Genomic DNA, 12,834 nt, shown 5'->3' on the forward strand with positions numbered 1-12,834 from the left:
GAGGGGTAGGTCACACACAGAGAGGAACGTGGAGCCAACCTGAAGCCCCTTCTCCCGTCCCACCCAGACCCTGTGCCCGCCCCTCTCTGAAGCTGGCCTGGGTTCAGATAGCTTTGGAAACCAGCTTGGAGCTGCTCTGGGCTTACCATCCCCTGTCTTTCCCAGCCCAGCTTTGCAGGGAGGGGGGAGGGGCGCTGAGTCTTTAGCTGCCCAGTTGTGCACGTGGGCTGTGGGGATCTCTTGCACTTGCCTCCCAAAGCCAGCTTCCCCAGATCCCGGCCTGGGCTGCTTGCCGGACGGGACCCCTCCGCCATCCTGAGCTTCTATAGGGACAAGAATAGGGAACCCGGGCGAGGGGCTTACTCTGGTGAGCACCCAGCCCCACGAAGGCGCGCGCAGTCGCTCCTGGCAAGGCTCAGGGTCTTCCTGGTCAAGCTGCTCCTGCCGGGCCTTGGGGAACTATCCCGAAGTCTAACCCCCGAGCCCGACTTCAGCACCAAGGACAGCGCAAGCACCGGGCGCTCTTCTCCGGAGCTTCCGTGCCGCCTGCCACGGGGGGTAACTCTCCCGGCCCATCCCCCGGAATACGAAAGGAGGGCATCGGTGACTCGCTCAGGGCTGCCCAGAGTGCGCGTGGTGATGCAGGGCCCCTGGTTCAGCTCTTAGACAACATATGCTTTCACCATGGTAAGTGATAGGTGACGTTTCCACTGGAGGAGAATTCAGAGTTGGGGAGTTCAAATCTCCGAAGCCCAGAGAGTTTAATGGATCCACGGGGGTCTCCAGCCCCATTCTCACAGTGACAGGTCCCATAATGTTACACTGGGTGTCTGCTTCAGGGCTCAGTGGCTCCCGACAACACCAACACCAACATTTTAGAGAGAGGACATAGAGAGAGACAGAAAGAGAGAAAGGGGGAGGAGCAGAAAGCATCAACTCCCATATGTGCCTTGACCAGGAGAGCCCGGGGTTTTGAACTGGCGACTTCAGCATTCTAGGTCGACGCTTTACCCACTGCGCCGAAAAAGCTGGAGTCCTGTCGCCCTGGGCTTCGGGGCGGGGCCGGTGTGGCCTCCCTGAGGGGTCCGGGGGGTGGGGGCAGCCAGCTTGTAGGGCTGCACATCCCCTCTTCACCGGCCAGGATACACAGGCTCATGGCCGGGCCAGGCTGGGAGGGCAGAGCTCTGGCAGGGAGACGCAGGGAATGAGATGCCTCACTTCATATATTCTGTTGCCATTTTATACGAAACATTAACACGTGTTCCCTGTTGAAAAACTGGAAATGGGAGACAGCAAGTGAAAATTAAGACCCAGCTCCCAGACATAAACTGCTAACATAGACTTTGAACCCCCATGAAAATCGATTAGTATTTGTTTTTTAAAAAGTTGCTTCTAGCCTGACCTGTGGTGGTGCAGTGGGTAAAGCATCGACCTAGAATGCTGTAGTCGCCAGTTCAAAACCCCGGGCTCTCCTGGTCAAGGCACATATGGGAGTTGATGTTTTCTGCTCCTCCCCCCTTCTCTCTTTCTGTCTCTCTCTCTATCTCCTCTCTCTAAAATGAATAAATAAAATCTAAAAAAAAAAATTGCTTCTAACCCTGAGCCCTCACCACACAGGGTTTGCAGACTGCCAGCTGGGGGGACTGCCCCATCACATCTCAGGGCCAAGTTCCTGGGCCCAGGACTGTGCCTGGCACGTAGTAAGTGCTCAGTGAATGTGTGTTCAATGAGGCCAGGCTCCTTCTCTGTGGTAACCTGTTTTTCTCTTTTATAATTGACAGTATTGGATAGCCTTCCCCCATGCCATTGATAGAATACTGTCACCCCCAAAACTCATAATGTTAAAACCCTAACCCCCCAGTGTGATGGAGTCAGGAGGTGGGGCCTGTGGTGGTTATGTCAGGAGGGTGGATCCCTCACGAAGTGGGTTAGTGCCCTTATGAGAGACCCCCACAGTGCTCTCTGCCTTCCTACTGCAGAGGACACACAACAGCCATCTTCTGACCAGGCGGGGACTCTCACCAGACACCCAATCTGCTGGCAACTTCTTCTTGAACTTCCAGCCTCCAGAGCTGACAAAGAATGTGGTGCCTGTCACAGCAGCTGAACAGGCTGGCATTTCACACCGACAGACCTTGGGGCCAAATCTGGCAGCTGCTTGTTTTTTAAATAAAGTTTTATTGGAACACAGCCACAAGTGTCCATTCAAACAGTGTCTGTGTCTGACTGAGTTCTAGAAGAGCAGAGCAGAGTCACTGCCCCAGGTGCCGCATGGCCCAGAAAGCCAGAAATACTATCTTACTATGTGGTCCTTCAAGGAAAGGTTTACCAAGCCCCGGTGAGGACATCTGCCCAGGGACCCTCAGGATGCTGCTCAAGACCTGCTCTTCCCCTCTGGTTTCCCTGCCCTGGTTCCCCTGTGCCCAGGGGCCTGTCCTGGGGACCTCTGCACACAGTTGCTCCCAAGAGGGCAGTCTGCTCGCCTATGGTGAAGGATGAGAAAGAGAACGAGAGAGAGAGAGAGAGAGAGAGAGAGAGAGAGAGAGAGAGGGAGAGGGAACACCCATTCACCTAATCTTTGCAACCTTCGTCACCCAATCCCAGCCTGACTCCCTTCACTTCTGTCTGTTCAAGGAGGTGCAAGTTACTGGGTGCAGCCCACACAGAAGAGCAGGATTAGACCAGTGGCGTGAAGGTCAGGAGGCGGGGGACACAGGGCAGGAGCACAGAGACCCCGGGGGCCACAGCTGTCTGCAGGGACTCCCAGGGACAATGGCAACAGGAGCCAGGGAGGCAGGACAGTCCGCAGGGGCTGCGTCTCCAGCCGACAGACGTCCTGGTTTCCTCTCCTCGACTCACCTGGGCTTTTGATGGTATTCTCGGTAAGAGCCAGCCCGGAGGGGGCTCTGCCTTTCCCTGCACTCTCTCTGCGCCTTTCATCAGTGACCCAGTTCTGCCTCCTCCTCCCCAGGACGCACCGCCCTTTCTGGAGAGTTTCCAGAAGGGCAGGGACTGACCAGGCCCTGTGCTGTGTTCTCTTTGCCCCCAGCATGATGGGATGGGGAGTCCGTCCGCAGACGTGGAGGGAGCCCGCTGGGATCCTGCAGCTGGACCTACTGATCTGCACACGTCCCTGGGAGATCCTGCAGCCGGACCTACTGATCTGCACACGTCCCTGGTGACTGCGATCAGCTGGCCAGACCTCAGCACTCGGGAGGAGCCAAGAAGGGGGACCCGCCACTGAGGGCCACGCTCAAGCCCTTCCCAGGAGAGGGGGTCTGGAGAAGGCTCTGCAAGGCCAGCGTTCTTCCTAGGCTGATGGCTCTTCTCCGAGCCTTGGACCACCAGACAGTCCTCCTGTTGCCTGGCAACAGGTGGCAGTCTTCACTGGCAGCCCTGGGGGGGGGTGGGGCAGCCTGGCTGCTTTAACCAGGGTCCCCAAGCTGCCCCCACCGGCTTTTCTGCACACCCTGCGTTTGGCACCTGTTGTATACTATGCTGTTCGCAGGTGAGGGGATATCACAGCTCCGTCCTGCTCAGTGTAGCACCTGCAAGGCCCACGTGTGGTAGGTGGTCAGTAAGTGTTTGCCAAATGAGCAAGTCTGCCCTCGAAGCCCTGCCCTCCTGCCCACAGCCTGAGTGGGGCAGACGGCATTTACCTGAGAGGACCTGCTGGCTCTTATGTTCACTGTGGATGTCCCCTCCCAGTGACCCATGAGACAGACGTGTGGCCACAATGTGACAGCGAGGGCACAGAGGGCCTCAGCCAGAGCCTGTGTCTACTGGTTTTCGTAACAGAATCTCTGTGAAGGAAGAAAGATATAGGTGCGGTCTGTTGTGCTTGTTTGCGGCTGCGTCCCTGCAGCCTGGGACCGTGCCTGGTACACAGTCAGCACTCAGTAAATATCCCTCCTCATCTATTTGTCTTGAACAATTCCCTGCACACCCTGTCCCACTCCCCTGGCCCCACCTGTCTGCCTGCCCAATGCCCACACCACCAACCAGCCCCAGCTCACCTGTGGCCCAATGCCCGCTGGGGTGCCCAGTGTGTGGTCAGCACTCAGTGCCTATTGAGAGAAAGTCTCTGACGGTCAGTGCCAGGTGGGCCGAGAGCAGGAGCTGGGTGAGCGAATAGTGCAAGACACTGAAATTCCTGGAACTGGGGGCGGGGCATCCCAACGCCCATGGAGAGGACAGCACGGAGGATGAGCCCTGTCTGGGACAGGGGACGGCTCATCAGCCTGGTCTGGTGGCCATGCCTGTCACGAGGAGCAGGTAGGAATGAGGTGCCCGTCAGCTCCTGTAGCCTCTTACAGATTCAAGGTCCCCACAGCCTCCAGCGTGGCTTCTGAGGCTGGAAAGCCAAGAAGAGTAACAATGTCCACTACAGAGGCCACACTTTGGTCCTGCCACACCACGCAGTCTCCTGAGAGCGAGCGCCCCACCCTGTAGCCATATCCCAAGGACGTCAGCAAGACTAGAAAGGGAGAGAGCAAACTGGAACAATCGCCAACACGACAGAAGGCAAACTTCCTTCATATGCAAAGAGCTGCTATGATTCAAGCCCAGGGTGCACATCACAATAGAAAAATGGGCAAAGGGCCCTGGCCGGTTGGCTCAGCAGTAGAGCGTCGGCCTGGCGTGCGGGGGACCGGGGTTCGATTCCCGGCCAGGGCACATAGGAGAAGCGCCCATTTGCTTCTCCACCCACCCCCTCCTTCCTCTCTGTCTCTCTCTTCCCCTCCCACAGCCAAGGCTCCATTGGAGCAAAGATGGCCTGGGTGCTGGGGATGGCTCCTTGGCCTCTGCCCCAGGCGCTAGAGTGGCTCTGGTCGCGGCAGAGCGACGCCCCAGAGGGGCAGAGCATCACCCCCTGGTGGGCAGAGCTTCGCCCCTGGTGGGCGTGCCGGGTGGATCCCGGTCGGGCGCATGCGGGAGTCTGTCTGACTGTCTCTTCCCGTTTCCAGCTTCAGAAAAATACAAAAAAAAAAAAAAAAAAAAAGAAAAAAAAATGGGCAAAGGATGTAACAGGTGACACACACACACGCACACACAAAATAAGTTGCCAGTAGATATGTGAAGAGGCTCAGGTTCACAAACAAACCAAGAAATGCAACTTAAAACAACCCTATTCCAGTTCCCCTATTGACAGGGGGTTACCTAAATAATAATAATGCTGGGGTCCCCCACCAGCACAGAGGGGGGAGACCTGAGTGGAAGCATGAGGGCGGGGCACCCCTGCTGTTACCTCAGAGCATAATGACACACGAGTCCCTTCCGGGGCTTGTAGGGCTGCAGGAGGCAGGCCTGCGCCTTCCTTCAAACTTTCTCAACAAAGAGCACAATTTTCTTCTGTAACTTAAAAAACCCCCACAACTTAACATCCAGGAATCATAAAAGAAAAAATGATAAGTGTAAACTACCTATAAACTGGAAACTAGCGATTGGAGGCCCAGAGAAGGGCACCGGCCCTTTGTGCCGGGAGCAACCCCTCGACTCTTTGCCCTGAACTAGGTTGAATCAAGTGGGAAAAAGTTTAAACAACCTGAAATGACCAGTTATCCTTCTCAATTCCGATTCGGAGCAACTGGAAATTAGGGTTAATTTTAATTCTTCCTTTAAAAAAAAAAATTACATTTGCATATATTGTAACAAAGCAACTACAGGGTACAAAATACAATTTATCCTGGAGGAAGAGTGATAACCCCCAAGCGTCAAAATTCAGAGATGTGCACACTCTCCCTCCAAAGAAAAAATACTGTAAGATAACTAAAAAAATAATCAGAAAAGGAAAAACACAGCCTTGGAAAGTTAAAGAGAATTCGTAATGCCTTGCCACCCCACCCCCAAAAAGGGCAAAATAAACACACAGTAAGTAACTTGGGAGATTGTGTGCAAGTCCTACGCGGCCAACGCTGGTCAGAAACGGGCGGAGGACCGCGGATGGAGGCGGCAGATCCGCGCGAGCCCGAGCACCCCTGGTGGCCGCCGTGGGCACTGCTGGCGGCACTTGGGGAACCTGCCCCCGAGACGCACGGCCACCCGCAGTCGTAGTTACAAGGCTCGCCCCCTTTGAGGCCAAACGCGCCTGCGCCCGCAGGAGTCGGCGAGGTGAAGCCCACGAATGGAACGCGCCCGGCTGCAGAAAGGGACACGTGGGCGGTGAACGCTTTCAGGGCGACATAAGAAATGACGGCAGTGGTAGCTGCTAAAGCCACAGGAAGGCATCTGTCTGCTCAGGGGCCGGTGCATCTGAGGGGATGGGCTCTGAGAGAGGACCCAGGCTGTGTTCTCCTGGCCTCTGCCCTACCCTGGGCATCTCGAAGTCACCACTGAATTGGGGCTGGGGTGAAACTGCAGCAGGATAGAAGGCAACCATCTATCTTGCCACCATCCTGCCCTCATTCAGGGGACATTCAGGTGTGTCCTCCAGGGCTGGAACCTGGTCCTGGGATCCTGCTGGCCCAGGGCAGGGTTATGGCCCTAGAGCTGACTGTCACACGGACACAAGGACACCGAGCCCACCGCAGGACCTGTATCCCTACCCAGCTGCAAGCTATGGGTCACAACCTGCTGTGTCACCCAGAGCTCCTCTAGCTCCCCTGCTGGGGGCGCCTGCAACACCCAGCCAAGAGCAAAGGGTGGGACGGGAGAGGGCTGCTTCACAGCAAACTGGACAAGGGGCCCAGAGTAGCAGCGTCCCCAGTCCGGGTCCCCACCCCACCCTCCACGAGCACAGTCAAGAAGTCATACGATCACACCTCCTGTGCCTGTCTCCTCCACCAGGAATTAGGAGCTGCTCCGTAGTTACCCACTGAAAACACCTGCCCCCTTTGATCTTGCTCTAACTCACCGATGCGTCCTCTCAACCGTTGTTCCCAATACTGTAGCCCCTCACTTGGCCTGCTGACAGCCCCCCACCCCATGCTGCTCTTCCTACCCAGCCTCACCTCTGCCCACTCGTGCTGTGAACTGTCCACGGCGAGTGGTGGGTGGCCTGCAGGAACTAACGGCCTCAGTCCTCAAGCACACGCCGCTAGTGTGAGCTTGAAAGAGGGCCCAGGTCCAGGTGAGTAAGCAGCCAGGTGGACAACTGACCGAGCCCTGTGAGACCTCCAACCTGTGGAAACTTTGTGACGATAAATGTGTTATCTTAAAGCTTCAACGTGGAGGAAAACCCTCGACACCATCAGTGGGATGAGCGTCCGTCTGGTGACTGCACTTCACGCAGCATGCATTTACTACACGCCACTAAGCTGGTTCCTTGATTTTTGACCTTCAAAGAAATGGCTCACCTTGCACAATTTAAAAGAGCTTTATTTAGTATATAATCTCCATACAGTTCAGTACAACAGTTATAAAAGCTCTTGGTAAAGAGTTTCCCCACAGGGTGTTAAATATACAGTCAGCCACCCTCTCCTCCAAGGAGCTTCTCTCGCGGCAAACGAGCACGCTCTTCTAGACCCAAGGCTGTCATAGAGAAAGTGCCTGTGACATTAGCCAATGCTTTATGATCTGAGAACATCTTAACATCTTCCTCTTGATGCCAAGGTTTAAAAAGTGGAATAGTATGCCAATTCAAGTAGGTTTGGGCCAAAGGTGAGCTAAAATTGTTACATCTTAGATGAAGTTTATGGGAATGATGTAATCTCAGGTGTCCTTGTCACCTGGCAGTGGGCTCATCCGACATTCACCCCCCACCCCCGTGGATGTTACAAAGGTGAAGAAAACCATCTCCAAGTGGACAGCTAATGGCTTGAATAACACCCAGTTTTGCTCTGGGATAATATATCTGCAAGGAATTTCTGTTTTTTAAAAGTCTGTGATAGCCTGACCAGGCGGAGGCGCAGTGGATAGAGCGTTGGGCTGGGATGCGGAGGACCCAGGTTCGAGACCCCAAGGTTGCCAGCTTGAGCGTGGGTTCATCTGGTTTGAGCAAAGCTCACCAGCTTGGACCCAAGGTTGCTGGCTCGAGCAAGGGGTTACTTGGTCTGCTGTAGCCCCACGATCAAGGCACATATGAGAAAGCAATCAATGAACAACCAAGGTGTCACAACAAAAAACTAATGATTGATGCTTCTCATCTCTCTCCGTTGTTACTGTCAGTCTGTCCCTGTCTATCCCTCTCTCTGACTCTCTGAGTCTGTGACAGAAGTGACTGGAATCTCTCACCTACAGTGGACCCTCCAGCAGCCACTGTGGTATCAGCAGTTGGCCGTGTGGTGCTGTGAGCAGGCTCCGGTAGGGAACCCTAACACTTGTGACTCTCCCTGGCATGGGGTCCCCTGATTGTACTTCTGTTCTTGCATAAATCATACCACTGATATATATGATTTGGGTACATTTTAATACCTCTTGGTCAGTTTAGGTTTTTAAAAAGTGGATCAAATACTTAACTAAATGTATAACACAATCTAAGCTCAGAAGTTTTTCTCAGGTTTGATGTTTACCCAATATTTTATAATTTCCTCAAACATACCCAATTTAAAAGTAATTTTTATGAGCAACTCAGCCTTTATCAAATCAAACCAAACCAAACCAAACCCTTCAGGTTACTCTCTTCAGAAGCAAGCCTTTGTTTCTACCCCATTTTTCTAGGTTCCTGTGAACGTGTGGGCACAGGCGTGGAGGCAGGAGGAGCGGCCCCCGGGAGCTGGGCTGGTTGGTCACTTTCGGGGCGGAGCCTGTGGAGGGACCTGGTGCGCTGTGTAAGGACAGGGTGAGAGGGTCCTCTGGAGGCTCACTCTGAAGGAAAATCAAGTGTTACTCCACCCATAAAAACAGCCACAGTTGAGGTTATTACCAAATAACAGCAGGCACTGAGATGTGTGTGGTGGGGTCTCGGGCCACAGTCACCTGCTGTGGGCTGGTGGGGGGCAGTAGTCGGTCACTTTCTCTGTCCCCCCATGAGCTCCGTGAGAAGCTAATCAAAGGGAGTGCCGATAGGGACGGACAGTATTTACCATGATTCACTGGGCTTGGTCCCTGGGAAGGAAAAATGCCTACTGTGCAGGGGGGGGGGGGGTCACAGGGTCCTGGAAGGCGTGTGTGCGTGAATTCTGCCTCACAGGGTTTTTTGGCACTGACATTTTTCACTGAAGACTGAACCACCAAAAGTGTCGGCAAGAAGGACCCAGCCTGTGAGAAGAGGGTTCCCAGCCACACGCTGAGGCCTAAGAACTTAGTTTAAGTACGTGTTTCTGAGGTTCTCAACGCCCAAACGCTTCGATCGATGCAGACGGGAATATTTAAAACAAGTTGAAACCTATCTGAGGAAGTAGCAGAGGATAAGTAGCTCCCGTGTGTGTGGTATGGTGAGTCCGGCACCTCTGAGGGGCTCCCAGCCAGTTCAAGTCCCAGCGCCCACAGCGTGTGCATTGCCTGTGAGCCCAGACTGCAGTGGTCTCCACCCTTCTGAAGGGACACAGAAGAGAAAATTCAGGAGTTCCGGTTGTCTAAGTGAATAACCCCAGCTACTGTCAATTTTTATTTAAATAAGGTTTTTGTTTTTTTTTTTGTTTTGTTTTTTGCATTTTTCTGAAGCTGGAAACAGGGAGAGACAGTCAGACAGACTCCCGCATGCGCCCGACCGGGATCCACCCGGCACGCCCACCAGGGGGCGACGCTCTGCCCATCCTGGGCGTTGCCATGTTGCGACCAGAGCCACTCTAGCGCCTGGGGCAGAGGCCACAGAGCCATGCCCAGCGCCCAGGCCATCTTTGCTCCAATGGAGCCTTGGCTGCGGGAGGGGAAGAGAGAGACAGAGAGGAAGGCGCGGCGGAGGGGTGGAGAAGCAAATGGGCGCTTCTCCTATGTGCCCTGGCCGGGAATCGAACCCGGGTCCTCCGCACGCTAGGCCGACGCTCTACTGCTGAGCCAACCGGCCAGGGCCTATTTAAATAAGTTTTGATAAAAGCCGAGTACCCTTGAGCCCAACATGGCAGTGTAAGATTTCTTTTAGAATGCTGCTTAATAAGAAATAACCGGATGTAAAACCATTTGACCCACGGAGACCTGCACCTGGCTGCCTGAGGTCACCTGTCTCACCACGCCCGCAAGAACACAGGTCAGTCTTTCCCAACTGGCCAGAACAGGGCAGAAAGCTAACCCCACAGTCACCATGGCTAATTAAATACATTATATGCATTTATCAGCAACATGTACATGTCCCCATTATAGAAATTAATTATAAAAGCCACTTCTGAAGACTGTTGCTGGGCAGGGGCGCAGAACCCTCCCGTGTACAAAGAAGCAGGACTTAGAGGCACTTGGTCACCATTTAGGGGGAAGGAACCCCACCACCAGGACCCTCACAGTGAGATTGGTGACCACATGCAAACTTGGTAGGAAAATGTTCTCTGCCAAAAATACTGTATTAGTGAATTAGTTAAGATACAATCTTTTAAAAAATATTCAGACTTTGCCAGGTTCTTGGCTGTAAAAAATACAAAGGCTAAAAACAAAATGTTTACAAAATTTTGCAAACCCAGTGAATTTAAACGAGTAAGAAATAAAGAAAAATTATCTTTCTTGCAGGATAGGTTCAATGGCGTCGGTTAGGTTTTTAAAATAATAACACTGAAGAGTAACAACATACATGGTTACATACACATTTCTGCTCCTTCAAAGACTTACAGTGTGGAACCTGAAACTGTTCTGTGCACAGCATAACACACGCACACACACACACACACACACACGCACACACAGTGCATGACACAGGTTACATGTCACATTTCAGACAGAGCGCAACAAAAAGTTTCAGTTACATACAAACACCAGACCATGATTTTTCTGAAATATTAAAAGCATAATTTGAAAACATTATAAAATTTTTAGTTGAAATAGGACAATAAAGAGCTTTTAAAAAGCCCCCAGTTGGTCTTCACTAGTGACATAATATTAAATGATTTAATTACGTGCCCCCTCAATGCATTTCAACCATCACTGTCTGAAGCCAATTGAAAATTCACAGTGTTCACATCCCGCACCGGCTGTGGGCTTCCAACGTGGTGCCGTCTCCCGACCACGAAGCCCTAGATCACTCTTAGAAAGCTGAGAACATCTGGGCTGGGAACATTAGAGGGAAAGAAAGACGAGACAGGAAAGAACTGAGCTGGTATAAGATACTTCAGAGATGGTAACCATTGTGTAAACATCTGTAGAACTTACTCATATCACAGCGTTAGGGTTTGAGCTACCTAATTACAGAGAAAACGCGACCTGTTGAGTTTCCTTGTGACGGGGTTTCGCATATCAAAAACAGAGACTGAGCAGGACGCTGTCACTTGCTCCTGGAGAGCTTGTAAACGTGGAAGGTTTTGTTCTGAAACACCCTGGTGAAGAGCGCGGTGTAGGGGGGCAGGTCTCTCTTGATCTCTTCACAGAAGCGCGGGTGGCCTGTGGCTTTCAGATCTGGGTCGTTCTCTCCTGGGCCATCCATCGTCTGAAGCCGAAACAACACCAAGTAGAATGTGTTAAAAACAAGCAACCAGCAGGCAAACGCAAGATAAGAGGCGACAGCAGCAGGGGGAGGCGTTGGGCTTCCTTTGTGAACTTAAGTCAGTGGTTTTCAACCTTTTCACACGCAGGGACAAGTGAAAATAGAAAATTGTTTCAGGAACCACTGAGGCAGAAATCACCCTGAGCATAAGCAAGTCTGATTAAGACCACTGGGTCTGTAATCTTCATACAACAGCCAGGCAGTTAATTCTTTCACGGACCAGCACAAAATCTCTGGCAGACCAGTCCACGGCCCAATGGTAGAAAAACACTGACTTAAGTGACAATGATTTCAATGTCAGTGGCTCCTTGAGGGTTATCTGGTGCTCCCCCCCCCACCCCCGCCCCGGAGGTGAGAGCTGAGGCTGAGAAGCACGTGCAGGCACAGGGACCAACTCAGCGGCAAAACTGGAACTGGACTCGATTTCCTTGTTCTGAGGAACGGACGAGACTGTCCAATCACAGAAACGAAATCAGAGAGGCATCACGATGGCCGGAGAAAACCGTCCAGCCCCTTCGACAGCCTCGTTTAAAATGTTACCCACAAACCAAAACGTAAATGCACATCTTGGGTCTGTACCTCCTCTGAGTTCAAGATAGTTATGGACAGTCCTTTTGCTTGGGCAAAAATCTGAATCTCAAATTATTATCTTCACCTGTACGGAGGCATTGCTGCCAAATACAGCTGTATACATGTAAGGTACACAGCGGGTGATCATCACACCTGTGGTGACAGGATGACCACAGTCCAGTTCATGAACACACGGGGCTGGTGGAAGGAACAACGTGCAGTTAGAAGGTGAGTAAATTCTGCACAGCGCGGTGACTACAGTCATAATAACGTGCTGCACCCTTGGGAGGTTTGGTCTTAAGTCTCCTGAATATCTCTCTCTCTCTCTCTCTCTCTCTTTGTATTTTTCTGAAGTGAGAAGCGGGGAGGCAGAGAGACAGACTCCCACATGCGCCCGACCGGGATCCAGCTGGTATGCCCACCAGGGGGTGATGCTCTGCCCATCTGGCTTGTTGCTCCATTGCAACTGGAGCCATTCTAGCACCTGAGGTGGAGGCCATGGAGCCATCCTCAGTGTCCAGGCCAACTTTGCTCCAATGGAGCCTTGGCTGTGGGAGGGGAAGAGAGAGACAGAGAGGAAGGAGAGGGGGAGGGGTGGAGAAGCAGATGGGCTTCTTCCTGTGTGCCCTGGCCGGGAATTGAACCTGGGACTTCCACACACCAGGCCGGCACTCTACTGTTGTGGACCGGTAATGGCAAAAAGCCATTATAGATTCAAGGCTTGGCAGGGGGCTTAAGTTCTACCCCCTCCATCTCCATAT

The 12,834-nt window shown here is 52.7% G+C and overlaps 1 protein-coding gene across 2 annotated transcripts in view; it reads right to left on the reverse strand.

Moving 5' to 3' along the window:
* Positions 1 to 10,354: 10,354 nt before the first annotated feature.
* DPY19L3 (dpy-19 like C-mannosyltransferase 3) overlaps positions 10,355 to 12,834 on the reverse strand; it is a 47,583-nt gene continuing 45,103 nt past the window's right edge. For both annotated transcript variants that reach the window (XM_066242465.1, XM_066242466.1), the window contains exon 19: positions 10,355 to 11,446. In XM_066242465.1, coding sequence (XP_066098562.1) covers positions 11,285 to 11,446 — 162 coding nt within the window. In that variant the 3' untranslated portion in view covers positions 10,355 to 11,284. The remainder of the gene's footprint in view (positions 11,447 to 12,834) is intronic.

Source organism: Saccopteryx bilineata, chromosome 9 (assembly GCF_036850765.1).
Source record: "Saccopteryx bilineata isolate mSacBil1 chromosome 9, mSacBil1_pri_phased_curated, whole genome shotgun sequence".
NCBI lineage: Eukaryota > Metazoa > Chordata > Mammalia > Chiroptera > Emballonuridae > Saccopteryx > Saccopteryx bilineata.